Source organism: Petromyzon marinus, chromosome 38, assembly GCF_048934315.1.
Source record: "Petromyzon marinus isolate PM22_M1 ecotype Great Lakes invasive population chromosome 38, UKy_Petmar_22M1.pri1.0, whole genome shotgun sequence".
NCBI lineage: Eukaryota > Metazoa > Chordata > Hyperoartia > Petromyzontiformes > Petromyzontidae > Petromyzon > Petromyzon marinus.
Genome location: NC_133704.1, coordinates 4,773,724 through 4,801,700, shown reverse-complemented (window position 1 = coordinate 4,801,700; position 27,977 = coordinate 4,773,724). Strand labels below are relative to the sequence as shown.

General features: G+C 51.0%; 1 protein-coding gene across 2 annotated transcripts in view; it reads left to right on the top strand.

Moving 5' to 3' along the window:
• The first annotated feature begins 4,037 nt into the window (after positions 1-4,037).
• AACS (acetoacetyl-CoA synthetase) overlaps positions 4,038-27,977 on the top strand; it is a 34,480-nt gene continuing 10,540 nt past the window's right edge. The window contains exons 1-14 of one of the 2 annotated variants that reach the window (XM_076072574.1): positions 4,038-4,231; positions 4,691-4,896; positions 7,306-7,409; positions 10,669-10,789; positions 15,304-15,417; positions 18,022-18,119; positions 19,577-19,691; positions 20,419-20,500; positions 22,150-22,303; positions 23,123-23,203; positions 23,776-23,900; positions 24,443-24,507; positions 25,988-26,110; positions 26,690-26,803. In XM_076072574.1, the coding sequence (XP_075928689.1) occupies positions 4,041-4,231; positions 4,691-4,896; positions 7,306-7,409; positions 10,669-10,789; positions 15,304-15,417; positions 18,022-18,119; positions 19,577-19,691; positions 20,419-20,500; positions 22,150-22,303; positions 23,123-23,203; positions 23,776-23,900; positions 24,443-24,507; positions 25,988-26,110; positions 26,690-26,803 (1,693 nt within the window). In that variant the 5' untranslated portion in view covers positions 4,038-4,040. The remainder of the gene's footprint in view (positions 4,232-4,690; positions 4,897-7,305; positions 7,410-10,668; positions 10,790-15,303; positions 15,418-18,021; positions 18,120-19,576; positions 19,692-20,418; positions 20,501-22,149; positions 22,304-23,122; positions 23,204-23,775; positions 23,901-24,442; positions 24,508-25,987; positions 26,111-26,689; positions 26,804-27,977) is intronic. The other variant, XM_032967457.2, reaches the window with a different exon arrangement.

The following is a 27,977-nucleotide window of genomic DNA, read 5'->3' as shown; positions in this document are numbered from 1 at the left end:
AACCCACTACTGGATGAAGCCCTCCAAACGTCACGTCGATAACGGGGGTTGCCGGACCATACTTCACCATGCTGGTCAGCAGAGCCCATTAAAACAAAAAATACACCAGGCGTTGACTCAAAACCCTCTCAAAAAGTTTTGAAATCTATTAAATGTATTTTTCTATGAGACACCTAGACAGGATATAAAGGGTGATCCATATGTCTTGTTACCCCCAATTAATTGACCCCTAAAAAAACCCTTTGCATATTCATTTCTGTTATTTCAAAAAACCTTACTTTAAAAAATATTTTACGTTTTAGAGGATTAAATGGGGATCACAAGACATCTGGACCACCCCTGCGTACACGAGGTAAATGTTTAATTGAAAGAGACACTTTAGGTATTTGGTAAGCGCCAATTGGACGTACGAAATCGCTCCCGTGCCCGTCACGACGCGGTTACGTCTGGCTTTGCTGGTCATGTGGGTTGACTGACCATACTTCACCACGCTAGTTCGTGCGGGTTTTGCCGAATTCGGATGGGCCTTGGACCAGTTTAGCCATCACGTGGAGGAGGGCCCTCACACAGCAATGGACTGACAACAGCATACTGATGCAATCTAATATAATTTATTATCATAACTACTGTAAAGTATTGCGTTTTACAGATATGTAAGCATTACGCTCAGCACCAACAGTTGAATAGCCATGGACAAATACAGCTTGTGTTGTAATCTGTAAAATAAAACTCCTGACAAGAATAGTGTCCTCTATGCGAACGTGCTTCGTGACCTTGTGTTAATCCTGATGAATATAAATGGCCGTCATTCAATCAGCTAATGGCCTCTTATTAAACAGAAACTTCACAACGTCATATTTATTAAGTTACATCGTAGCTTTACAAGTATGGTGTGGGGGGGGAGAGCAGTGCCACAGTGATTAGCACACTGAACCAGACAACCTGAATTCGATTCCCGGCCATGGCTATAGCCTCAGTGGTGGGCCAACCACAGGCCGACGTTAGGCCATCCTTGGGCCAACCACAGTCCGACGTTAGGCCATCCTTAGGCCAACCACATGTCAACGTTAGGCCATCCTTGGGTCAACCACATGTCAACGTTAGGCCATCCTTGGGCCAAGCACATTCCAACGTTAGGCCATCCTTAGGCCAACCACATGCCGACGTTAGGCCATCCTTGGGCCAACCACAGGCCAACGTGTGGCCATCCTTGAGCCTACCACATGTCAACGTTAGGCCATCCTTGGGCCAACCACATGCCGACGTTAGGCCACCCTTGGGTCAACCACATGTCAACGTTAGGCCATCCTTGGGTCAACCACATGTCAACGTTAGGCCATCCTTGGGCCAACCACATGCCAACGTTAGGCCATCCTTGGGCCAACCACAGGCTGACGTTAGGCCATCCTTGGGCCAACCACATGTCAACGTTAGGCCATCCTTGGGCCAACCACAGGCCAACGTTAGGCCATCCTTGGGCCAACCACAGGCCGACGTTAGGCCATCCTTGGGCCAACCACAGGCCGACATTAGGCCATCCTTGGGCCAACCACATGCCGACGTTAGGCCATCCTTGAGCCTACCACATGCCAACCAACGTTGGCATGTTGACTGGGAGTGCATTGACAACAGGTTGTAAATTTGATTTAATACTCTACCTTCGAGGATTAAAAAAGGACTTTATATGCTTCCGGTGGAGTTCTATGTAGATGAGTTTTTTTACACGTAAATAATTTCCTTGAAGCATGTAAAGGTACATTTTATTCATGTAGTCACGTTCACTGTATTTTCACAATGGTTGAATTACCAACAGTTACGTATTTGTTCTTAAAATGCCAGAGATTCACTCGGATAAAACCCGTAAAACAAAATCGAGTGGTCTAGTTAGATCTACAATAAGTGATAGTTTATAAAGCTACAAGCCCTGCATAGTACGTGCAGGTGCAATGCAAAAGTGGCCCAGTTAAATAGGAAACAATTGGGACATCGATAAGAGCCAACGTGTTGTAAAACGCTTCACCTTTGTAAACATATTAATTTATGTAGCAGTAGTCAATCAACGACTTAATTAAAATGTAGTCAGTAATTGAGAGATACCTGGCTGATATATTTCACCGCCACCCTAATCTATGTACTGTATTAGTAACAACATATTATACATACTCTTTGGTTCTATTGGGTAATATTATACAGTTTGCATAAAAATCCGAACAAACTGGATTTTGTTTAAAAGTCACGGAGTGTTTATTCGTTGTTAAACCGTTTCGTTGTTAAACCGTTTTACATTTTATTTACTATTCTTGGTTCTTTCGATAAAGTCACGTAGAAGGGAAGCAATTATTTTATTATGAAATAAATATTTTATTATTTCCCTTCTACGTTACTTTACCGAAAGAACCAAGAATATGAATCCCTGCAGGCCACGAAAGCTTTAAATCGAAATTTTAAATACTGTTAAAACATTTACTCCTGTTAAGGTTATACAAGTTTAGTGGCTGAGGAAACTCCAAGATTCAGTCTCCCATTTTGCATGGACTATGTTTTTTTTTTGTAAATGTGCCATTCGCTTGTTTGTTTATTGCAGTGTTAATCTGATTTATATTTAAAACTGCTGTAACATGTTCTTCCTGCAACATGTATGTTGACTCAGATGGTTAAACGGGCCTCTATGAATCTGAAAGGCCATCCCCTCACGAGGGGACCATTTCCTCACGTTCCTGTATATAAATGAGCCATGTTCCTTCATCGTGGCGTGGGTTTAAGCGGGGTTAACGTGCCACGCAGCTTTAACTTGTTTGTTGGTAATTTTATGTTATGAATTATTGGGTGATGTTGCTGTTGCTGCTGCTGCGTTGGCAGAAGCACAATTGGCAAAACAAAGCCAACACATTCGTCAATAACAGTGGCCCGAAAATAAACAAATAAATAATAGCTAACGTTTCGGGCAATGGCCCTTTTTCATAGCACTCAGCGAGGCCAGAATAGATAGCGTGGTTAATAGAGTGCAGCCATAAACTCATTATCCACTCATCTCGCTGTCCTCTGTGCAATGAAGGGCCATCATTACCCGAAACGTCATTTGTTATATATTTTTTTCTTTTAAGGCCACAGTGTTATTGACTAATGTGTCCCGTTTTATTATTTATGCAATTGTTAATTAACTCGATCTGCATTCAAATTACATGTAATTGAGGGGAGGGGTGGGGTGTGTTGTGGGGCAGCATTGACATTCAGTCGAGTGAGATAACCAATCAAATATCTCATCCCCCCTCCCCTCACCCCCCTCCCCTCACCCCCTCCCCTCATCCCCCCTCCCCTCACCCCCTCCCCTCATCCCCCCTCCCCTCATCCCCCCTCCCCTCACCCCCTCCCCTCATCCCCCCTCATCCCCCTCCCCTCACCCCCCTCCCCTCATCCCCCCTCTCCCTCCTCATCCCCCCTCCTCATCCCCCCTCCCCTCCCCTCATCCCCCCTCCTCATCCCCCCTCCCCTCATCCCCCCTCCCCCTCATCCCCCCTCTCCCTCCTCATCCCCCCTCCCCTCACCCCCTCCCCTCATCCCCCCTCCCCTCCTCATCCCCCCTCCCCTCACCCCCCTTATCCCCCCTCCCCTCATCCCCCCTTCCCTCATCCCCCCTCCCCTCACCCCCCTCTCCCTCCTCATCCCCCCTCCCCTCATCCCCCCTCATCCCCCCTCCCCCTCATCCCCCCTCTCCCTCCTCATCCCCCCTCCCCCTTTCCCCCTCCCCTCATCCCCTCTCCCCTCATAACCCCTCCCCTCATAACCCCTCCCCTCATAACCCCTCCCCTCATAACCCCTCCCCTCATAACCCCTCCCCTCATAACCCCTCCCCTCATAACCCCTCCCCTCATCCCCCCTCCCCCTCATCCCCCCTCCCCCTCATCCCCCCTCCCCTCATCCCCCCCCCACCCCTTCCAGCGGGAGAGAGGCACCACAAAAAAAAGGGCGCGAACCGGGAGTACTCGCGCGCGGCCCCACGTCACGCCTCAGCCCACGTGACGTCACGCCCAGACGAGCCAATGGGCGCGCGGCGCCGCGGTGGCGCGTCGCTGGGGTGGTGTTGCGCGTCCGCGGCCTCCGCGCTGTCAAAACCCCGACTCCAAAGCGCACGCCCGGCACTACCTTCGCCGTCGGGCCGCGGAGCTGTTCGCTGCTTCGCTCTCTCTCTCTCTCACCCTCACCTCTCGCTGGCTGCTGACGCGCTCGCCCGGTTCGTTGAGCGACGCGAAGGGGAAGGGGAGGGGAAGGGGGGTGCCGAATGATTGCAATCCGTTGCGCGTAATTTTTTTGTTAAAAAAAATTTGTGCGCGTTCGCTCGCGACGCCCGGATTATTTTAATCGTCGCGCGCGGATACACCGTTGTGCTCGGCGGCCGGCTCGGCAGCGAGGGTTGTGAGGCGGTCGGCTAATTTCGCGTGTTACTTATTAATTTAATGATTTCGCCGTGCGATTCAATTTAAAAATCAGTCGACTACATTTCGCATTGGGCGGTTTTATTTTTGGTTGTTGTTGTAATTGCGGCAACTTTTTTCTCCGCAGGAAAAAAAACAACGAACAAAAACCTCTTTTTAATATAATTGCATCGGGGCGGGGGGGGGTGTTGTTGTTTTTGTCTTTCTAGTTTGACACGTTCTCGTGAATATCATTTAGCGAGCAAATTTTCCAACAGCCCCCGTTTTGGCTTATCCAGGAGGAGTTTTCCCGCCGTCATTGAAAGGAGCGAGGCTCGGGCGATGGCTCTGATCATGGACAAGGAGACGCACGAGGAGGAGGAGGAGGAGGCGCGCGTCATGTGGAAGCCGGACCCGAAGCGCGCGCCCACGCACATGGACCGATTCCGCGCCGTCGTGCAGGACACCACGGGCACGCGCCTGGGTGCGGTGGGGGAGGGGGGAGCTGGGGGGAGGGGGGGTAAGTGGGGGGGCGGGGCTTAGGGGGGAAGGGGCGGGGCTGTAGAGGGATAGGTGGGGGCTGGGGGGGGGGAATTGCGGGGTTATGGAGGGGCTGGGGGGGAAGGGGCGGGGTTGTGGAGGGGAGAGGTGGGGGCTGGGGGGGGGATTTCGGGGTTATGGGGGGAGGGGCTGGGGGGGAAGGGGCGGGGTTGTGGAGGGGAGAGGTGGGGGCTGGGGGGGGGATTTCGGGGTTATGGGGGGCTGGGGGGGGGAAGGGGCGGGGTTGTGGGGGCTGTGGGGGAATTTCGGGGTTGGGGGGAGGGCCTGGGGGGGAAGGGGTGGGGTTGTGGGGGGAGGGGCGGGGTTGTGGGGGGAGGTGCGGGGTTGTGGAGGGAGGGGCGGGGTTGTGGAGGGAGAGACGGGCGTTGGGGGCAGCAGGGTTATGGTGGGGGGCTAGGGGGAAGGGCAGTGGGGGGCGGGGTTGTGGGGGGCGGGGTTGTGGAGGGGAGCGGTGGGGGCTGGGGGGAAGTACGGGGTCATGGGGGGGGGGTGCTGAGAAAGGTGAGTGTCTGGGGAGGTTAAGGGGGAGGGTGGCCGTGCAGGAGACCACGGGCAGTGGGGGGCTGGTGGGGGGTTATCGTGCACGGGCCTTGGAAGGGTGGGCGGGGGGCTCCATAAGAAGTGGTCTTGCAAGGGCTGTGGGGGTATTCGAGCGGCTGAGGGGTTCGTGGCTGTGTGGGGGGTGTGGGGAGCTCGCGAATGTGGGGGTTGCGGTGGGGGGTTGCGGGAGGGGGGGTGACCGTGCAACTGACCACGGGGGGGCTGTGGGGGAGGGGAAGGGTGGGGGGGGGACAAGAAGGGAGATTGGGGGGAAGGCGGCAAATGCATTTGCGTGGCGGGTGAGTTCGGAAGGAGAGGTCATTGCACAACATCACGGGCATGCGCGTCGGGGTGGGGGTGCGCAGTAGGGGATATTTTGGTGGGAGGGGGCTCAGCCAGAGGGGATATTTGGCTGGAGGGGGCCTTTAAGTGTGGGGAAGGGTGTGGGAACAGCAGAGGCGAGAGGATGATGGCACCACAGTGTGGGAGGGTGGAGGCTCAGGGAAGGGGGGGGGGCAAAAAGGAAGCTGTTTCCTGGAGTGGGTGGTTGAAAAATGTGCTGTAACGCGTCCACGAGATCTCTGGCACGAGTGGAGGTGAGGAGGGGGATGTGGAAGGGTCAAGGAGTGGTCACACTTGCCAGGCTGTTGTGTGGGGGGAGCAGCCATGCGTGAGGCCTGCGGGGAGAGGGGGGGGGCACTATCCACACAAATAGAAAACTGCACATGGTACATTAAACCACTTTGCATCTCCATTGGCTTCCACTGTTGGGTAAAAGCCTCCTCAAGTCACCACCAACTCGTCTTGTGATGCAACAATCCATCTCGCTGCTGCGCAGGAGATGATTTTATTGCTCCGTTTCCACGGTGGACGCCCTCTCGGATGTGTCACTCCTTTGCCTGCTACTCAATTGTTGGTCTCGACCACCAGCCATCATCCCTTGTTACCATGACTTCTGCCTAAGCCCGGTTGCTTTTCTTGACAGTATCATGCCTATGATATGCATATGTTCTCAGAAAAATGCGTTATCATGAGACAGTCGGACAAACGTATTGGCAGGTGTTTGTGAAATGTGAAGATTTTGTTCTCAAGCAATTCGTGGGTGGTAATGAGGCTGGATAATTACAGCCGGTAATAGATTTTTTTGTTTGTTTTAACCCAACATAGATTATTAGATGATAATGCATTTTTCTCCGCGTGCAGCAATTAATAATTTTCCTTTTGAGGCATTGTGTTGCTTCAGTCGGAGCCTATTTCAAGGAAATGTTCACGCTTTACCATCGGGCTCTGTCACACACTCTATTCATCTAAGCGTGTACCATAGCGCGCCGCTGCATATAATTTTCGTGGGTTGTGCCGGTACAACTCTGATGTGTTTTCAAGTTTGTATCGTGCGGTGTCAGGCCTGATGTCCAACGAATTAATTTTCCTGCAGAGACTCCCAGGACGTGGAGATAAACGTCAGACATCCTGCCGAACTGCACCCGAAAACACGTCGGAGTACCTGTATACTGCACGTTCTTATGCTGTGCAGTGTGCGGTGCAGTATTAATACCGTGGCCATAGAAATAAGAAGAATTGGCGACATTTTAGAAAATGGTCCTTTTTTCACAGTGCATAAAAGGCATAGCAGTAGAGTGACACACAGTTGAAGTGAGAGCTATGCTTTAGTTACCACTTTTATTATTACTGATTTGTTTACAATGACAAAAAGTCGACTTGGCACTGACCTAAATAGGCCTTGGCTTCAGTGACCCGTGTTAACGCCTCTCCCCTTGCTCGTGTCTTGCAGCCAATTACGCCGAGCTGCACCAGTGGTCGGTGGAGAATTACGCTGAATTCTGGGGGGTGTTCTGGAAGTTCAGCGGCATGGTGCATTCTGTGCCGTATGACGAGGTGAGTGCTGTGCCGCGGGGTGGCCTTGCATCCAAGGCATCGTTCACTGCGTGCTGCTTGACGCTTTCTGACTCGGGTTGGAAGCGATAATTGTGTTGGGCTTTATGCTCCTGTCTGATCTGTAAACGGAACGTGGAGGGGGCCCAAGATGGCTCGTGAAGACGATTAGATATGAGCAAAATGTCACGGCCAAAGTTTGTGTTGAAGACCGGGACTCTCTGTGTAGAAACATGGCCAAATTGATAAAAGTATTTGTCAAAACTTGGCATGAAAAAAAAGCTGAAAGGTTTCACCTTGTTGGCCAAGGCCATGACCTCATTGCTTGTGACGTAATTTCACCGTGCAGCTTTGAACTTAACATAATCAACACTTATTTAGAATAACGGCGGGGTGGTTGAGAAGTATTCCAAGGGCAAATGCATGTTTGGAAGCGTTACAGGAGCCATGCATCTGTGTGGTTTTTCCTTCCATATTATCCACAATTTTAACCTGATTGTGCTATCGGCATCACATCACATGACGAAGTATCCACTCAGGACTCTCATATTAGCATTGAAACGGCCCGTGGAAGCAGATATCACAGAGCTACCTCTTTCAGATCCCTTCTAGTGACCTCAGATCCTCACATAGTACGAATCATGTCCACCGTGCAAGAGCTTGAATTTAGCAAATTTAAGTGCTTAACCAAATGTAACGTTTTGGGTCTTTTTTGTGCAGTCATTGCTGACCTGACCGGGCTGAGACCATCGACTCATTACACTTGAGAAACCTGTTTTAAAGCGACTCAGTTTATCTGAGTTGTTATGGGGTTTTATCTAAATATATATGTATCTCTGTAAGTCTATGGATCTGTATGTAAGTCATTGGTGACTGGGTTGTTAAGACCATCAACTCCTTGCACTTGAGAACTCAGTTCAATTGTAATGCAATTCGTGTAAGTCTTTGGGTCTCTATATTAATATATTGGTCTGTGGGTCTCCGTCAGTAATTGATGACTGGGTTAAGAGCATCAATGCTTTACTAAACCAAACTATAAGGCCCACTGAGCTATTACAGCTCTTTTTCAGTAACGACCTGGCAAAAAAGTATAGCCCAACGAAGTGGCTTATCACGTGGAAATTTATAGCAGCCAAATACTTTAAATGCACGTTTCTAAATGTGTTGAAGAAAAAATGGAATACCCAGAGAAAAATGCATGCGACCACAGGGAGAAAATGCAAACTCCAAATATACAGGCGTCAGGGTCGGGATCGAACCCACGACCTCCTGTAAACCAGGCGAGGTAGTCAACATCTCGCCACCGTGGTGCCCACTTGAGAACCTGGTTGAACCCACAACTCGGTTTATGAAAGTTAATCGCTCAACATCAATCATTAGTGAGCGGCCTGAGATCATTAACTCACCACACTTGAGAACCCGGTTTTGATTTTAAAGGGCACCTGGATTCGAACCCAGCCTCTCAGCAATGCTGGCTCTCGTACGTTCCTGAACATCGAAATGTTTGTGCGTGACGTGGCAACAAAGGGTGCGGCGCTTAAGTTAAATCTGACGTGTGCTTTTTAGCGTAAGACTGGGTGGTGCGCTCTTTGAAATCCTGTTCTGAGCCTCGGGGCCAGATATTTTTGGTTTGTTTGCGAGTAATTTAGGCAGTGTGACGTTTGAGACGCCAGTGAAAATGCCAAAGTGCCTGTCAAACAAACGTGGTGTTTTTAGTTTTTTTGTTTGTTTTTTCTTGGACTCACCCTTCCATTGTCATCACCGTCGTCCCCACTGTCATCAGCTGTCATTTCGTGAAGGCTGCAAAATAAGTTCAACATGAATACATACAAACGTTAATAATTATTATGTTTATTCCACAAACATCATTTTAGAATGTTTTAGTGGCGCTGCATTATTTACTGCGCTTTGTTCAATCCACTGCTTGATGAAGGCTTCCCTCACGCATGCCGTGTTGGCTGTGGGGATTGTTTGACCATACTTCGCCACGCTGGGCAGTACGGATGGTGAAGGGGAGGTTCCCAGGACTGCCAAACTTATGTTAGCCACGGTTGAGTACGTGGATTTGAGGATGCCTGGGAATACCAGATGGTATAGGCTTGAGCTGCAAGTTGGCTCGGAGATGGCAGTGTTAAGCGTCCACCTCTTGCATTTGTGGTGGGTATCCTCCGGGTACTCTGATTTAAGATTATTATATCACAGGTTCTTGTGAGAGATTGTGGCAAATTGAGTAGCCCTTTATACAGCAATGGACTGATCATGGCTGATGATGATGTATGTTTAATTTCTTTAGCACGTTACATATCCAACCGTGCTAATCGGAGGTGCGGGAGACGAGTTTCCTGCCACATTCCAAACACTCATCATTGGAATTGGCACAGACATCCCAACGCGGAAGAACCTTCCTGAAAAAGAGTCTTGAGACTCGTAGTCAGTCCTGGCATAATTACATTTCTGTGATTATTATGACAGTGGTTATGTTGAAAGATATTCTCAACTCGTGGTGATCCTGCTTTTGTTTATAACCTGATCTGTCTTCATGTCTGTTTGAAGAATGTGCTTTTTATATTTAAAAAACACTGTGATTTGTAGGAATGCCTTGTCAGTGCACTCTACATGATGACAGTAACCGGCCTGGCTTGGGAAATATTTATAAGCTGAACCTTCCAGACACATGCTCCAATAAACGAAACCACACTATGTTGCTCAGAATTATGGCTGATGGTCATTAGTTTAAGTGGCTTTATCCTTGTGAGGTTGTCAGGTGGCTCAGGATGTCCGAGTTCAGATCCAGCTGTCAGCTGCCCAAACATTGATGAAAGAGAGTTTCGCAAGGGTAGGAACAAGTTTATGATCTCAGCCCAGTCGCCAAGAACTCCACAAAAAAATTCCATTCGGTACTCTCACAGTGAACAGTGCACCAATTGCGTCAAATAATGGCCCCACCTGTATCTGCCTCACCTGTGCCATGAGACTCATTTGCATCACCTGCACCTGCCTCACCTATACTATATGACCCATACGCCTCACCCGTACAACGTGACCTACATGCCTCAACTGTCCCATTTGACCCACATTCCTCACCTGTCCCATGTGACCCACCTGCCTCACCTGTCCCATGTGACCCACATTCCTCACCTGTCCCATGTGACCCACATTCCTCACCTGTCCCATGTGACCCACCTGCCTCACCTGTACCACGTGATCTACTTGCCTCACCCGCACCGTGTATGGCCCATCCCCACCGCGTTCTCCCCCGCAGGTGGTGGACACGAGCAAGACGATCGCCGACGTGCCCGAGTGGTTCCGCGGGAGCCGCCTCAACTTTGCCGAGAACCTTCTGCATCGCGGGGACGCGGAGAAGGTGGCGCTCTACGCCGCAGGTCGGCACATGGGGGGGGGGGTCTCACGTCGGCAACGTCGGGTTCGCGTCGAGAGCTCTTTGCCGTGTTTCGCTGAAATTATAAATTCGCGCGTCTGTAACGCACCGCGCAGTTTTTGCCTCGATTCGGGAGAGGGCGCAAAAACCACAGGTGAGCGGGTGAGGTGGGCAGAACCTGCACAAGCTATTTCCCAAGCTCTGTGGTCCTATATTGGGTTGTTTGGCCCACTCCATGACTACTGCTACTACTATTCCCATGACCGATTTCGATTGTCGGGGTGCCGTTCAGGATGATTGAACTGTCGGTATCCTCCAACAGGTGCGGTCTCGGGACTACTGCAACAGTAGCTCGGGTAGTGTTAATCTTGTCCACTGCTCCACATTTCCAAACCTGGTCTTCTCCCTCTCATTATTTTTTTCCTTCGATCGCTTCATGCATGAGTGTTTATACATCCAGCCATCTCAAATGAAACATCGACTTTTAGTCCTGGACCATGCAAACTTTCCTGTCAAGCAGACAGTCTTAAAAATGCTGCGGCCTCGATACCATATACATTTTACTATACAGCCTTCTGCACATCACCCGGTGTCCTAATTAGCGTGCATTGATTTCAATTAGCCTCCAATTGCCCCCGAGGCGTTAAATCGTGACGCAGAGGAATGCAAATGCCATTGAGCTGCCAAGGCTTCAGCTCGTGACGCCGCAGGAATTTCCAAGAAATGGCCCTTCAGGAAACGCTGCGCAATCGAATCAAAAAGTGACCCTCCTGTTCAAACGAGCGTTGCGAGAGAAGGTGGTCATCACCTGTTTTACTGCCCTGAGCCAGCGATGGGAATTCCTCGTTCCTATGATGGGGGCGAGTCTATCCTTCGGGGACAACCTTACTGGACTTCCCCCCCCCACCACCACCACCACCACATCCAGGATTTTAACTCGTAGGCTGAGGGTTGCGAGCCGCTCGCTCTACCGCTGAGCCACCTGGCCAGGTTAAAGGACTGCAAAGAGATGGACTTTCTGGTTTGCAGCAAACTCCCCCGCGTACATGTACACTCCTTCTGTCAATCAACTCCTGGATGAGGGCCTCCCCACCAGGCCGAGAGGACAATGATAATTGGATCTACAGCAGTATTGTATTGTTATCTGAAATAATACAAATAACGCTTCGATTGTAATTAATTACAAATGACCCAGGGACAATTGTAATTGACCCCAGGTCTGCCCCAAACCCCCCCTCCCACATTTCTTGTGTGGTTTTGGGGGTTGGGAGGTTATTTGACCGTACTTCACCACGCTGGTGAGCGTGGGTGTGCATCCAGGGCTGTGATATCTGCCAGCCCTTTGTGATTTACACAGTCGGCTGCCAAATATTGAAGCCCTCTCCAACCCCGTACCGAATTTGAAAAACGAATCGTACGCCTTAATGAGTACGGGCCGCCAGGTATCGCAGCTGCGAATCCGTGGCGTTTCGGATAAAAGTTCACCTCCGGCGAGCGTTATATCAGTGGGCATTTTCCCCGACGGCCGTTTTATAGAGACGCCGGGTAAATCTGATTGCGTAATCCTATAGCAGAACAGTGGCCCTATCGTGTGCCTTGTCGCGCACGGAGCGCGCTGTTTAGCGGCGGTGGCAGCAACGGCAGCTCGATGTGTACGTTACATAGCTGCCCAAGAATAATGATAAATCATTCGTAAAAATGTTCCTGTCTTGACCCACCGACACCACCAACACCGCTGTGCTTGTCCCGAGAGGAGATGGTGGTGGGTGGTGGTGGGTGGTGGCGGGTGGTGGGGGGCGTGCAGTATGGGTGGGGGTGGTTGGGAGGAATGGGGGGGGGCCTCTGCCGCCATCTGTTTGGGAGAGCACTTGCTGGCAACGGGACCGCAAATGGCGCAGCTTGGGCTGGCATTAAAATGGAAAAATCGCAGTTGTTGCTTCCGAATAAAATTACTCAAGCTGCGCTATGCGGCCAGAATTTTTGAAAGTTTGGAGGAGAGAATGCGCAAAGTTGAGCTCTGACTAGCGCGTTTTCTTGCCCTGAGTTTGCGGCACAGTTATAACTTACGTTTTCAATGCGGTGGCCATTCGTGCCTTTTAAAGTTTTAATTATTATAGGATCAGTATAAGAGCTTTACAAATAATCTCCGGTATTAAGACGGTAAAACGTATATTTAGCAATCACGTCAACTTTTTAATCTCTTCTTTCCACATGTCACGTGGCAAGCGACAGCGCCGTCAGTCTTTATATGTTTTGGGAGACTGGCTCACTGCTACAAAGGGGGGGGGGGCGCTTGACGCGGGGTCACATCCCTGGCAAGGATTATTTAGATTATTTTTGTCTACCCCTTCGGCTCCGGTATCTCTCGTTTTTTTTTAATCCCCCCCCCACCACCCCACAATATTATCCCAGATGTGCTATTGTTGCCATGTCACAAGACAAAGAATCAATAGGGAACTCTCGCAGAGAAGTGCAACCCTTCATGTTAGGACACGATCCGTGTTTTTTTTTAAGTTGTTTTTTTTAATAAAATCTAGCGTCATCGTCGATCGTGCAAATTGAATCTCGCATTCCCCGAGCAACCACAGACGAGCTGCAAGGCCGGAGCCAAGCAGTGAGCCGGCGATACTAATAACCGCCCAAGCTCTGTGGGTCTCTACATATCAGGATGTTTTTCGGCAAATTAATGAGGAAACTGGAGCACCGGGAGAAAAGTCACGCTTGCCAAGGGGGCAACACTTTATCCCATACAGAAGGGAAAGACGTAGTCCGCACTTTGCTGGTCCGCCTTCTCCTGGCAAGCCAGGGTATGGCACTTCCTCAACGGCAACGGGAAGTTAGTTTGACCAACGTTTGGCGCTATCCACCAACCCTCCCCTCCACGGTGTACTGGATTACAGACCACGTGCGTAGCCACCACTGCCCTGGCTGTGATACCAAGCATAGTTGGATATTACAGAGCTACTTCTGAGCTCCCTTCCGAGTGACCCCCAGCCCACACAGCAGTGGGCAGCGCTTCACCACCCGCCCTGCTGCTGAGAGAAACGTTCCAGACGGTCAAAGCACTATTTTTTTTATTCTTAGAGCTGAAATATAGTTAAATTATTTAGCGTTTTTTTTCGTGATTTTAATCACAGCTTGACAATAATACATATATCTTGATGATATACATATGTCTGTCAAAATGAAGTCAGTTGGCTCTCCTACCTCCATGTATATATGGATTTTTAATGGGGGGTGGGGGGGGCTAAAGTCTTTTGTTTTCGCCCCACCTCCAGTCTGCCAAGTTAACGGGGTAAGGCAATAGCCGGGCCTAACTCCCTTGCGGCTTGCGATTACTTCATATAAAACTACTCAAGAGCCCTAATAAATTCACTTAGAGTGGGATTGTGAAACGGAACGCTGCAAGGTTGTACACGGCATTTGTGTGCGCACGTCTGTAACTCATATTTATCTCATTGCCTTTAACAAGGCTCGGTCCCAGGAAAGCGAGGTGCAGGCCGAGCCTAAAAAGCTTGGGATTTCTGCCAAAGACAGAGTCCTGTGTGTGTCTATGTATATATGTATGTATGTAGAACTTATTTCGCACCGTATGTAGCCAACCGTGTTAATTGGAGGTGCGGGGGAAGGACTACAAAATACCGTCTTGTGGCGTAGGATAATCCATTTTGCGGCCAACCATCGGCTCGAGAAAAGCTAGAGACGATGGCCATTGGCACTGTTTGCATTGCTGCTTGTTTGCAGAGAGCTCACACGCGCAGACAGTGCCTATGCCACGCAGGGTGCTTTGTGAAGGGCCATTATTGATTTTTGTACAGCGTGAAGAAGTGTGACACCAGTGCACTTGTGAACATCTTCTTAGCGAGCTCTTGATAACAAGTGGGTGCTCTGTACCCTGTGTGTGGGGGTTTGTGACGTGCAGCCTTATGGGGAGAGGAAGTGCAGTGGTTAGCACACTGCTCAAATGAACCCAGTGACCCAATAACAGTGGCGAGTATTTGAACCGGTCCTGAGCCTCCTCAATGTCGACTCGGCCTCAAATGAGTACCTGGTCGCCTTTGAGGAGACAAAGGCGGCCGGACGTTGTGCTGGCCACCCACCCCATTGTGTGCTGTGGTGGCCTTCATAGGTGCTACTTGCTAACATAAAACTTTTAACGAAAATTTATTTTTATTTTACCAGTTAAGGGCCACTGAACCATATAGTTATTTTTCATAAGTGACCAACCACAAATGATAGCTCAACAAAGTGGCTTACCATGCGGAAATTTATAGTAGCCAAATAATCTAAACGCACGTTTCTAAATGTGGAGGAAAAACTGGAGGACCCGGAGAAAAATCCACACGACCACAGGGAGATCATGCAAACTCCAAATATACAGGCGTCGGGGTCGGGATCAAAGCCACGACCTCCTGTATACCAGGCGAGGTATCATCACGCCACCCTGGAACCCAAACAGAACTTGCCCCGAAAGTGTGTGAAGGCTATACGGGTTGTCTTTGTCTGTGTGCGTTACAGTGGAGGGGGGTGAGGAAGTGAGCAAGGTGACGTTCGGCGAGCTGCGGAGCGACGTGGCGCTCTACGCCGCTGCCATGCGCAAACTCGGCATCGGCAAGGGCGACCGCGTGGCCGGTATGATACCTCCTCGTCTACCTCGTCACCGGCACGCACTCGCCAAGTCGTCTTCGTCACCCACATAGTCGTACAATTCCCACAGCAGCATCGGCATCATCATCATCATCCGTCAATCGTCGTCACAATTATGGACGTAATGTTATCTTCATCGCCGTCATCATCATTCATGAATCGTCATTATTGTGATTAGGGATGCACTGATTTCGCCATTCATCTGTCGTCATAATCGTTATCTGTCACATATCGTTGTTAGAGATATGGTTATTTCGTCATCATCTGTCAATCTTAATGATAATTAAGGATGTAAAGATTTCCTCATCATCAACAGCAATGGATCAGTCCACTACTGGAGAAAGGCCTCCCTGAGCTGTCACAGTCCTGTCATGTCACAATCTTATCTACACTCCTGCACACAAGCTGATCTCTTTGCTTCATCTCCGTCGTGGTCATCCTCTTTAAGTGCAGTTTTCTCCTTTGGCTGCCATTCCGTCACCGGTCTCGCTCATCACCCTTCTAAGACCATTTCCCTTTCTTTAACCGTCAAATGTGATGTCTCTATAATTGTTTCTTCCCGATCAACGAACTCCCCTTCCTATTTCTTGGCACAAGCTGCCAGCGTGCATCTCCCCATGCTTCTCTGTCAACTTGTTTTTTTCACCATCCATCAAAATAACTCTTGATCGTGAGCATGCTCATCACCCTACAATAAATTCGTGCATATGATTAAAATCTCACGAAAAATGTTTGTTGTTATCGGGAAACACAATGAATAACGCCATGCATGTTATCATCATCATCATTATCATCGCTACAACACAAACCTCACAAGGAAGGCACCCTACTCTTCGCAAACGTTACTGAACTCGTAAGAGTTGGCGACAGCAAGCGTTCAGACCTGACTAGAATGTGGCAGTGCAGTCGGCCCGGGAGGTCCCAGCGGCTTGCGCCAACGCTCGCGCATACCTCCCCATCCCACCCGACACGCCACCACGAGTGTCGCGCGTGTTTGCACCGTGGCCAGAGCGTGGGCAGCGCGATGCCACCCGCGTGCTCTGGGTAGCGCTTGCCCACCCCCCGCCCCCAGAGCACCACCCCCTTCACCCAAACCCCCAGTGCTATCCATTGCCTGCTGGCTTTTGTAACGTCACATTCCGCCGGGATTCCTTTTTTTCCATTTGGCAGGATGAAGAGGGTTTCATCTTTTAGGGGTGGGATATTGTCACCGTTTGTAACTATTCCCGTCGTGGCTCTAGGTGACCTCTTACGTTTTAAGTGATGATAATGTTTATAAATACTATATTTTGTAAAAAAAAAAATCAAATGTTATCCCATGCGTGCGATCAGCATCATGAGATGAAATGAAAAAAATCTGTTTTGGAACTCTTGCAGAGTAGTGCAGCTCCTCCGTGTTAGATAATAACCCGCTGAAGCAAAAAAAAAATCATTGAGATACCTCTGAGATCCCTTCAATTGACCTTCGCAGTTGTGGGCAGTACTTTACCGCCGCTACCAGCCCTGCTACAGAGGGTAATTCTCGTCGTATGGCAATCAAAGCGATATGTTTAATTATCAGAAATATAAATTTTGTCAAATGAAGGTGCAGAACCAAAATGTTATGTCGTGGGTTTTTTTTCGTGCATTCATTCGTGACCGGACTGAGAGAGAGACCGTCATCTCACTGTGCTTGATAACGCCGGTTTAACCACAGGCGGTGGCTGAAAGCTGGATTCAGTCCCTGGTTTAACCACAGGCAGTGGCTCAAACCTGGATTCAGTCCCTGGTTTAACCACAGACTGCGGTGGCTGAAAGCTGGATTCAGTCCCTGGTTTAACCACAGGCAGTGGCTCAAACCTGGATTCAGTCCCTGGTTTAACCACAGGCGGTGGCTGAAAGCTGGATTCAGTCCCTGGTTTAACCACAGGCAGTGGCTCAAACCTGGATTCAGTCCCTGGTTTAACCACAGGCGGTGGCTGAAAGCTGGATTCAGTCCCTGGTTTAACCACAGGCAGTGGCTCAAACCTGGATTCAGTCCCTGGTTTAACCACAGGCAGTGGCTCAAACCTGGATTCAGTCCCTGGTTTAACCACAGGCAGTGGCTCAAACCTGGATTCAAACCCTGGATCTCAGCGGTGTCAGATCGTCGCTTTGACCTCTTGGCTGGTCACTGAATCTGAGTTGGCCAGGTGACTCAAAGGTCAGAGCACTTAACTAGCACCACGATGATCCTGGGTATCAGTCACTTGTGATTGATGGTCTCAGCCTGTTCACCAAACAAATCATTGAATTAAATTTCGATCTTTCACTAATTTTGTCCAAAATTTCTGCCGTGGTCATTTAATCAAATTGGCCCGTTTTCAAATAGGCGAGTCCCAAATAGGAACACAACTTTACACCAAAGTTTCATTCACATTGAATCACCTCTAGGAGAGTTACCACCCCCTCCGCAACCCTCAACCCGTCACAGACAAGGCGGACCGCACTAATGCGTGAACGCGTTCAACCATAGTTGGGGAAATCGTTGCGAGCTCCTATTCTGAAGCCAGGTTTGGTGACGTATGCTTGCCCCCCGGTTCCCCCGTTGCCACGTTTGCGCGACCGCAGGATACCTCCCTAACTGCGTGGTGGCCGTGGAGGCGATGCTGGCCGCTTCGAGCATCGGCGCCATCTGGAGCGCCACGTCCCCAGACTTTGGCACCAACGTGAGCCTTGTCCCTCTCTCGTCGTCCCTTGTCCCTCTCTCGTCGTCCCTTGTCCCTCTCTCGGCGTTGCGCGCGCCGAGCCTGGCACAATCGCCGCGGTGACGTCACCGCCGCTTAGTGTTGTTGGTCAAGGGGGGGGGGGGGGGGGGTGGTAGCTGTGGCACAGTGGTTAGAGCACTGCGCTATGAATCCAGTTAGCCTGAGTTTGATTCCTGTTCATGGCCAACATCGGTGACGAATATCTGAAATGGTTCTGCTCCCCCTTCCGAGGTCGACTCAGCCTTATGTGGTGTGTAAACGTCAGTATTGAGAGAGAGACAAAGGCGGCCGGGCGGCCTTCATAGGTGCTCGCTAACAGAACATGCCCCAACAGTCTGTTAAAGGCTATACAGGGGAATCTGTATTTGTTGAAGTATGTTCAAACAGTCCCCTATGTCCGACACAGTATGGGGAGGAAGCCTTCATCCAGCAGTGGATTGATAAAGGGCCTCCCCACACCGCGCAAGTCGCCAGGGTTATCTGACCATACTTCACCACGCTGGTCAGAGTGAGTTGGTGATGGTGTGGGGTGGACGGGGAGCGGAAGAATTTTGTATTTCTCTGCACTGCCCCCTGCTGCCCACAACTGCTGTTCCCACGCCCTGTCTGAAATTCGTATTGTGGTCGCACATTCAAGCACTATCAAGGCTCAAACCCGCTTCGCTTCCGAGGTCTGATGGGAGCAGATACTGCCCGGGTGATTTGGTCAAGATGTACCGATGCTTTGCAAAGCGGGTGACTCGATTACCGTGGCTCTCGTATTGTATCGTGCGCTATGCCAGCGTGTCGCCATCGCGACAAACAAGGACGTATTGGAATTCCATGGGCTTCAAATTGTCTATGGTTACCCTCCCACCTGAACAACAATGTGAGGCTGATTGTATACGACACATGTCCTTGTGTGTTTGCGCAATGAGCACCCTTAATCTAATTGACGTTTCTGTAATTCATTTTAATCTGAACGTTTATTTTTTTTTTAAGTAATTTGCCCCAGCCCCCTTTGGTTGCAGGATGATATTTATTTAATAGTTACTGATACTTGCGCACCGCAAAGAAATTATTTCCGTTCGATTTGGGTTTTTTTTGTTTACTCTTGATTTTTTTCTTTCTTGCATCATTGTCATCCTCGGTTTTTAAATCTCATTGCACCTTGTCATTTTGGCAACACACCAGGCCTGGCTTTGCACAAGAGACTCGTCGCCGTCTCATGAATTGACGACTTCTCACCTGTTATAGGAATAGGTTTTACCCTTTTAACTGGCACAAAAACTGACACCTTTATTCAAGGCATCATGTTTGCAATGACTTCTCATCTGGTTAAATAAAATTACGTGGTAAAGCCATCCCCCCCCCCCCGCCCCCTCTTTGGCCGAGTGACCGCCATGCCGACGCGACGTTCGGTTGTTTTCCTGCCGCAGGGAGTCCTGGACCGGTTCTCGCAAATCCAGCCCAAGGTCATCTTCTCGGTCGAGGCCGTGGTCTACAACGGCAAGACGCACGACCACATGGGCAAGCTGCTGTCCGTGGTGCGAGGTGCGTGACCGTCGCTGGGATTATTATTATTGTTGTTGTTGCTATTATCATCATCATCTTGATAAAAACTACATTATAATCGTCTTCCCCGCCCCCCACCCCTCCCCCCCCCCCCCAAAATTGACCGAGATTATTTCACTCATTGATTCCTCCGCCGATGTTGAGGACCCGGTCTACGAGTTTCATCCCCATCACACTTTTTCTCTCCGTTTCTTCCCTCGCACTGCTTGACTCTGGAATTCCCTCCTCCCATCGTCTCTTTTCTCCAAGTTCTTATGACAACGTTGCTCAATTCCAAGAAACTTCTGAACTCCTATTGTCTCTTACACCTTCAATCGTGCTGTTTGTTACTGGCTGATTCGCATTTTCGAGCCTCTGCTCAGCAACCGTGAATTTAAAAAAAAAAATTAACATTCCGTTCATTGGCAAAGACACGGAAGGTATACATAATTATGATTTGATTATAAGTTTAATGATGGGATGTCAATTAATGCATCGTTTCATCCCCTACTACGTAACACAGCCGGTTGATTAGACCAATCTCAGGTGACGCCGTGTCTATTAAACGACCGCCAACATCGCAAATGGAGATATAAATGGCCCCAAGTGGAAATTAAAACGCCGAATCAATCGTTGTCAATCGCGCTAATCGCCGCGGCTCTTTTAGGATCACTGTCAGGCATGATTTTGCCACAATCCCCTGCGTGCCTTGGGTGTTTCTCTGCAGGCTTGCCGGACTTGGAGAGAGTCGTCGTGGTCCCTTATGTGGGAACCAGGGACAACATCGACCTCTCCAGCATCCCTAACAGGTGCGTGCGCGTGTGTGTACTGGGGTGGGTGTGTGTGTGCGAGTCAATTCAATCCGCTGACTCGGAACACCTCCTGTCAGTAGCGAGCCTTCGACACTTCACGCGGCCTCAAGGTGCACAAGCGCCGTGGTGACGCCACCGACACTTGGTGGTGAACAGTGGCTGTTGTTGTGAGCGATTGCACCTGCGTCCGTGCGCATGTGCGTGCGTGCGTGCGTGCGGTCCTCACAAGATTGGGGGACAAAGGGGGTTCGACTTCTCGATCGGGGTCCCAGGCTCAGGGGTGGGCCCCCCAAAAACGACAGGAAACCTATTTATTAATTGACATACTTACTAACTCTGATGTACTTTCGGATGACTGCACCACGTATTGTTCGGCACGATGTCCGACATTTCGCTCCACGTCCTTCCGAGCTTCTTCTTGACCAAAGAAGCTCCCAGCATCGTGGAGCGAAACGTCGGACATCGTGCCGAACAACACGCGGGGAAACCCAAAGAGCACATCGAAGAACGGCGTGCGTGCGTGCGTGCGTGCACGTGCGCTTGCCTCGCTCGTTAGCGCGAAGGGTAAAGCGCTGCGTCGTGTCGCTCCGCCGATCGAGGACGTCGCCTAATGGCGCCGTTGGGCGGCGTCTGAGATGCACGGCGCTCTGGAGAGCGGCGCTCCGAGTTAATGGACAGGGTGTGTGGGGGGGGGGGGGGGGCGCACTTCTTCGTATTGATCCACGCCAGCGGTTTGCAGCTCCGACATCCGTAGTCAATACGGCAGCGTCGCGCGGCCCCGAGCTCCTGCAAGGAGACTCCGCCGTTGCGCGCACGGAATGTTTAGCCGTGTAACGACACAGCCCCCCGACCCCATCCTCCTCCGCTTCACCAACCCCCCCCAGCAACCCCGCCCCCACCCCAGCGGCTGAATTGTTGCCATGCAGAGGCTCATAATTCTATTCAAGAATTAATGATTTTTTTTATTCCTTACAATTGCGTTGGGTTCTGCAGGGCTCGATTTATGTATCTATGCCGCTGGGACTTCAGGGCAGAAAATATGCCCCGATATTCAAAAACAGAGATTGATGCCCCCGTATAGCCTTTAATAGACTCTTGGGACAAGTGCTGTTAGCGAGCACATGATGGGGTGGGAGTCCAGCACCACAACAGACCACCTTTGTCTCCCCAGTGGTGATGTTTAATCACTGGGTGAGGTATTGATGTGTGTAATCCCAATTTTAGCACTGTCATTTGCTTGTAATCTTTCAGCTTTGAGATGTTTTGACCAATGCCAGTTCCATGGTATGGGAGGAAATCCGAGAATCCGGAAAAAGCTAATGCAGAACCGGGAGAGAGAATATACAAACTCCACACAGCTACTCACTCACACTCTGCAGAACTGGGGGGAGAACATACAAACTCCACACAGCTACTCACTCACACTCTACAGAACTGGGGGGAGAACATACAAACTCCACACAGCTACTCACTCACACTCTGCAGAACTGGGGGGAGAACATACAAAGACCACGCAGAAAGAGCGCCCGAGTTGAGAATCGAACCCAGCCGCACCTCACTGCTCGGCGCGAGTGTCCCCACTGCGCCGTCGCCGCCGCCTTGCCACCGAACGAGCGGTGCCCGCCCCTGCGCCCGTGTGTGTGCAGCATGTTCCTGGAGGAGTTCCTGGGCTTGGGTCGCCCCGCCGGGGGCCCAGAGCCGCAGCTGGAGTTCGAGCAGCTCCCGTTCAACCACCCGCTCGTCATCATGTACTCGTCGGGCACTACGGGGGCGCCCAAGTGCATGGTGCACTCCGCAGGGGTGAGCGACGCACCCGTCTGCGCTCGCTCGCTCGCTCGCTCGTGTGCTCGCCCCCTCGCTCGTTCTCTCAAATAGCTCGCTCACGGTCCCATCGCTCGTTTTTTTTATGAAATTCTCACCGGCTTCGCCCGCTCGTTCGCTCGTTCACGTTCTAACTCACCGGGTCACTTGCTTTGGTCACTTTCTCTCTCGCCCAACACTCGCTCGCTTGCGCGCTTGATTTCCCTCGCTGGCTCGCTCGCTCGCTCAGTCTCGCATCGCTTTTTCACTCGCACACTCGATCGCTACGTTCACCCCGTGCAACCGCAGGGCCGGATGGGCCAACGCGTCTGGCCTCTGGATCGCCGCAGATGGTTAGCGAGCACCATTCGGCCACACAGCTGTTGAGCCAAGCAGGTGTCACCGGCACCAGCCTGGCGCATGCGCGTGAGCTGACGAACGCACCATCGCTAATCGGCATCGTGTCTGGCCCCGTAAACCAGACACAATGCCGATTTAGCGCATTCGGAATTCAATTAACCGCCCCTTGCCAACCCGCTGCTGGATCAAGGTTTTCCCATTCCACGTTGGTCACTGAGGTTGTTTGGTTGGTGAAGGAGTGTTGAGTGCCCAGGACCTGTTTCAGACATTGCTCACGCGCCACTATCAGCCACAGGGCCAGGAATCGAACACAGTTCGTGGTGTTTATATTGTCGGCGCCGATCATCAGAGGTAGCAGCGCACAGCTGTCCGGCCACAGGTGCCGCCGGATAACGGCCTGGCACCCACGCGCTAACGAGCGCGTTATGGCCTGGCGCTAACGAGCTTGCCGTCACGCAGGGAACGCTCATCAAGCACCTGCAGGAACACATCCTGGCCGGGGACATGTCCAGTGATGACACCATCATCTACTACACCACGGTGAGCTCCCCACCTCCCCCATTCTCGCCCCCCACGCACCTCGCCCGCACACACACCAGTGTGGCAATCTGGAGTGCCATCTGCCAACGTGTCCAATTGATGGTGGGGCTCCACTTAGGAGGGGCTGTAGGGACGGGAGGAGGGTGGGTCTGGAGTGCCTTGTGTGTGCGTGCGTGCAAATGCGTTTGTGTTCATACTCAAGGTTTTTAGGTTAGATCGCGTAATAAAAAATGTAGTGTAACCCTCCACCACCCGACACAGCCAGTAAGGATTGTCATTTTTGTTGCCCGATGTGAGTGCATACGTTAGTGTGTACCATATGTGTGAGATAGCGTATCCAATTGCCAAATTTGGTGTGAGCTGGAACAATAATAATTTGCATGTAAAATGCTTGTACGCCACGTGACAGTTTAATTGTTTGGCCGTTTTGGGCGATAGAGGGTCTTCACGACAAATATTTGTCCAGATCATTACATTCCACGGCATAGTCCAAAAATCGATTAGGAATTCCATAACACTGGCCGGCGAAAACGCACATGTTGAGCGTGCGAGTGTGCATTACGTATTCCCAGGCGGGGTGGATGATGTGGAACTGGCTGGTGACGTCGCTGGCGGTGGGAGCCAGCGTGGTTCTGTACGACGGCTCGCCTCTCATCCCCACGCCCACCATCCTCTTCGACCTCATCGATAAGCTGGGGTGAGCATTGGCACTCGCGATGTGAATCCAAATTATATTTATCGTACTAATCCACCAGCCTGTCAGCTCTCTGAGAGCAAATGGTATCCAGAATTATATCAGCAAGCAAGCTGTGGACCGGTTTCAACCTGCTTGGGTCTCGGTAGCAGGCAGGCTTGTTAAACAAATGCTGCTCGCTAGCCAGCTGACCAGACGTTATCGGTAGCAGAGTTCTTAGGGTCGGTTCCGATATCACTTCTCCCTAGCCGGGAATCCAACTCGGACCGCCCGCGTCCACAGTCTCAGCAGGCACCTCTCTGTACGCTTTACGCATTTAGAATGTCTGTTTGCCGAATGACCACATTAGCAGTTTGCGTCCGGTTGCCATTAATAGGCACGACCAGAAGGAATAAAAACAGCGAGCGGGATATTAAGAGGATTATGTTTGACGAGCTGCGTGACCCCCACCCTTGGCCGTATTGTTAGGTTATGCGCGCGTGATGTTTGTTCTGTGCTTGTGATGGAAAACGTGTGTGTGTATTGTATTATGTTTTCTGGAACAGGATCACCATTTTTGGCACAGGTGCCAAACTGCTGTCACTTTTAGAGGACAAAGGTCTCAAGCCTGGTAAGCAGCCTCCCTCCGACCTCCCATCCCTCCCCACGACTGACCGCCCCCCCTGACCCCCCCGCCACCGCCCCCCCTGACCCCCCCGTGACGTCTTTCAACTTTGCACATTTTCCAGGAACTGCGTGAGCCCTTTTGATCTCTGAGCCGTAATGTCCAATTTTTGCACCATCACCGATCGCCGCGGAAACAATCGTCGTCGCAAAAAAATATATATTTTTTTTTCCGATTTTAGTTTTTAGATACAAAGTGATTTACATTTGTGTAATGTTCATCTTCTTGAATTGCACATATCTCATCCCGGACATCTCGGCGGTTGTTAAATTGGTTTACGATTAAATTGAGTCGGCAGTCTGCAACAAACCACCGCGTCTGTGATTACCGTCTATATATTTGCATTATACAGAGGGGATATGATTTTCTTGGCAGTTCCTCTGTGCCCGTGTTCCTGCGAGCATGCTTCAGTCATTGCTAATTCACGGCGCTGACTTTTAAGTTCTTTCCGCGGCGATTTATGCGCGAGATAGTGCGGGGGGCGCCGTTAATGCAAGCCACGCGGTTAATTGGATTTTAAAATAAATATTTACGCGTCTGTTGTCGAGTCCCGGACGGTTCGGCGCGTCGCCGTTTTGCATGCAAAATCGTCGGCAAGGGTCGGGGCTCGACCGTCGTTATCGGGCGCCCAGTTTGTGACGAGACTTTTCGTGTCGGTCGGTAAAAGCGGAGAGAAAGTTGGGGTGTGGCGCGGTGGGGCCCAGCCGCAGCGCGTTCAACGCTTGCTGCAGAGCTCCGCGGCTGAAATCCGGCAGGCCTGCCCAGGTTAATGCTTAGGCTGTGTATTGACCCGTAAATATTGCGACGTGAAGTCTGTTCGGCAGCCAGCGATAAAGATTCCCCCGGTGACATTCAGAGTGAGCAGGCCATCGTGTGCCGCCGTCACCGTCTCGACAAATGTCACCGCGAATGACTCGATTGGGATTACACGGAGCAGCAATGGTTGCCCACTTACTGGCAGACGAATGCTAATGGCAGTACAAGGCACTGCTGCCACTGGGGAGCGTGCCCTTTTCAATGTTTTAATAGAGATGCGATGTAAATTTCTTATTTCGTGTAAAGCACTCTGCAGTGCCTCGTTGTAAAGGGCGCTCTGTCAAACATAAAATCATCGTTATTTTAATAAAAATCTAGGCCAGCGGGAGACTTTGGTGCAGAAGATACAGCGACGTGGATTTCCTTAGTTTAAGTGTCAACCTTTGCCGTGTACGATCCCAATTGAGCATCTTTTGCGGTGTCATTTTTCCAATTCGGCAAAGCCTGGACCCTGAAAGAGGGCCAGAACATAAAAAAAAACTCCTCACAGAAAGGTACCCTGGGTCAGGAACAAAACCCAGCCCTTTCTTTACTTCGAGATGCAAGCGTTAGCACCGCCCCGGCACCCTACCGCCCGATACTGATCGCCAACATCGTTGCCATCCACCAGCGGAGACGCACAGCCTGGCGAGCCTGCACACCATCTTGTCGACGGGCTCGCCGCTCAAACCACAGAGCTATGACTACGTCTACACGCACATCAAGCGGGACGTGCTGCTCGGCTCCATCTCTGGTGAGTGTCACCAGCCCCCCGCCCCTGCCACCCCCCCCACCCCACCGCAGCGCACCACCATTGTACGTGTGCACGTGCTCGTTCGACTCGTAGGCTCTTGTAGCCAACATTTTACTGCAGTCACGAATTTTTTTTCTAATTCTCATCAGGACCCGTGGGTGCTAAGTGCAGTCTCCAACTCTTTGTTTTCTACTCTCTCTCTCAACTGGCCTCTCTATTTACGTGCTCTGACGAAGGGCCATTTTCTTAAAAAAATCGAATGCGAGTCTTTGTTTGATAATTGATTTTCAGGCTGGGTCACCTAATCTGACCAAATAAGTTTTTTTTTTATTTTTAATTCGGGGATGCCGCTGCTACTCCTGCTACGTTGGCCAGCATGGAAGCGTAGGCCACAAATGCCCTCTGTAAGGGGGCTCTCAAGAGACCCTTCCACCAGCAGCAGAGCTGGCGAGCGTTTGTAACTTCACGCGCCTTCACCACGGGTCGTAACACCGACAGCGTCTGGCGCCGCACGGAGGTGGCGCACACCCTACCCTACCATCGCGTGACGCGTCTCTCTCTCTCTCTCGCCACGCGCAGGAGGCACCGACATCATCTCGTGCTTCATGGGGCAGAATGTGACGCTCCCCGTGCACCGTGGGGAAATCCAGGCGTGCCACCTCGGCATGCCCGTGCAGAGCTGGAACGAGCAAGGTCAGTCCCGGCGTCTTTTCTCTGCCGCCTCGGCAACGCGGCTCCACTATCCTTTTTTCTCCACCGCGCGACGGAGTCGTGCCGAGTCCGGCCAGACTGGCGGCAGCTCCGGAGGTCCTGGTCGATTTTTCTTTTCCCCGCTGCAAAAGCCGAGCCGTGACCGCTGACGCCGCGCGGGGGCGAACGCGGTGAACGGGTGGCGACGGGCGTGGGCGGAGTGGCGACGCCGCGTCCTCACGGTGCTCTGACATGGCACGCGGCGAACTGGCGGGGGTCACGCGTGGGTGACGCGATGATGCTGCGGCCTCAAAGCAAACCGACGTCACGCGCGACGAACGGGTCGAGGCGCACGTCGGCGACGCGGTGATGCCACGTCCTCACGGCGTATCGACCTGATTTGCCAGTCCCTGGACTCGGTTGAGCAGCTGGTTTCTCCCTCTGTTCTATCGTGGAGTGAAACGTTGGACGCCATTGCTGAACGACGGTGTCAGGCACCACGCCGAACAACAACAACAACAACAACACACGGTGCAACGTGAAGAGACATCGAGAGCTACGCAGTACAACCGTGACAACGTAATCAGTTTTAACCCCTAGCAAACTAAAGAAAATAATTAATCAGCGATATGATGTAATTGACGGCCGCGGGTCGCTGTGCGTTGTGGGTTTCATGCGGGTCGGGCTTAGTTTTTCGATGTTCACTCCGAGATGAAACGTCTCCACTGGGAGAATTCAGCTGTCAGTCTCTCTGAAGTTGCCGTTCCACGCGAGGTTTGGACGGCGAACGGGAAACAAAATCTCGCCGGCAGAGTGCTTTCCTAAATAAATTACTGCTCGACTCGGAAGCGAAGTTATTTCTAAAACATCGAAAAAAAAAGTTAAACACTTCCGACGTATGGCACTTGTCAATTGAAACCCTTCTGGAATTGTAAATCTAGTCTTGAGAATCTCGTCTGAATATGAAAGGGCCCCGACTGTGCTAGCTGCCAGGATTACTTCACAGGCCCCGTTTGCGCTTTGCGAAACAGCTGGCGCTTTGGAGCATCCCACGCCGCGGTGGTTTCCGGTGAAAATATTCCAGCGATAAAATTACAAAGAGTTCGGATCCGTAGAGTCTAAATGTGATGGCGTCTCAAAAGTGGTGCCACAAATATCAACGACAGTTCTACCCCTG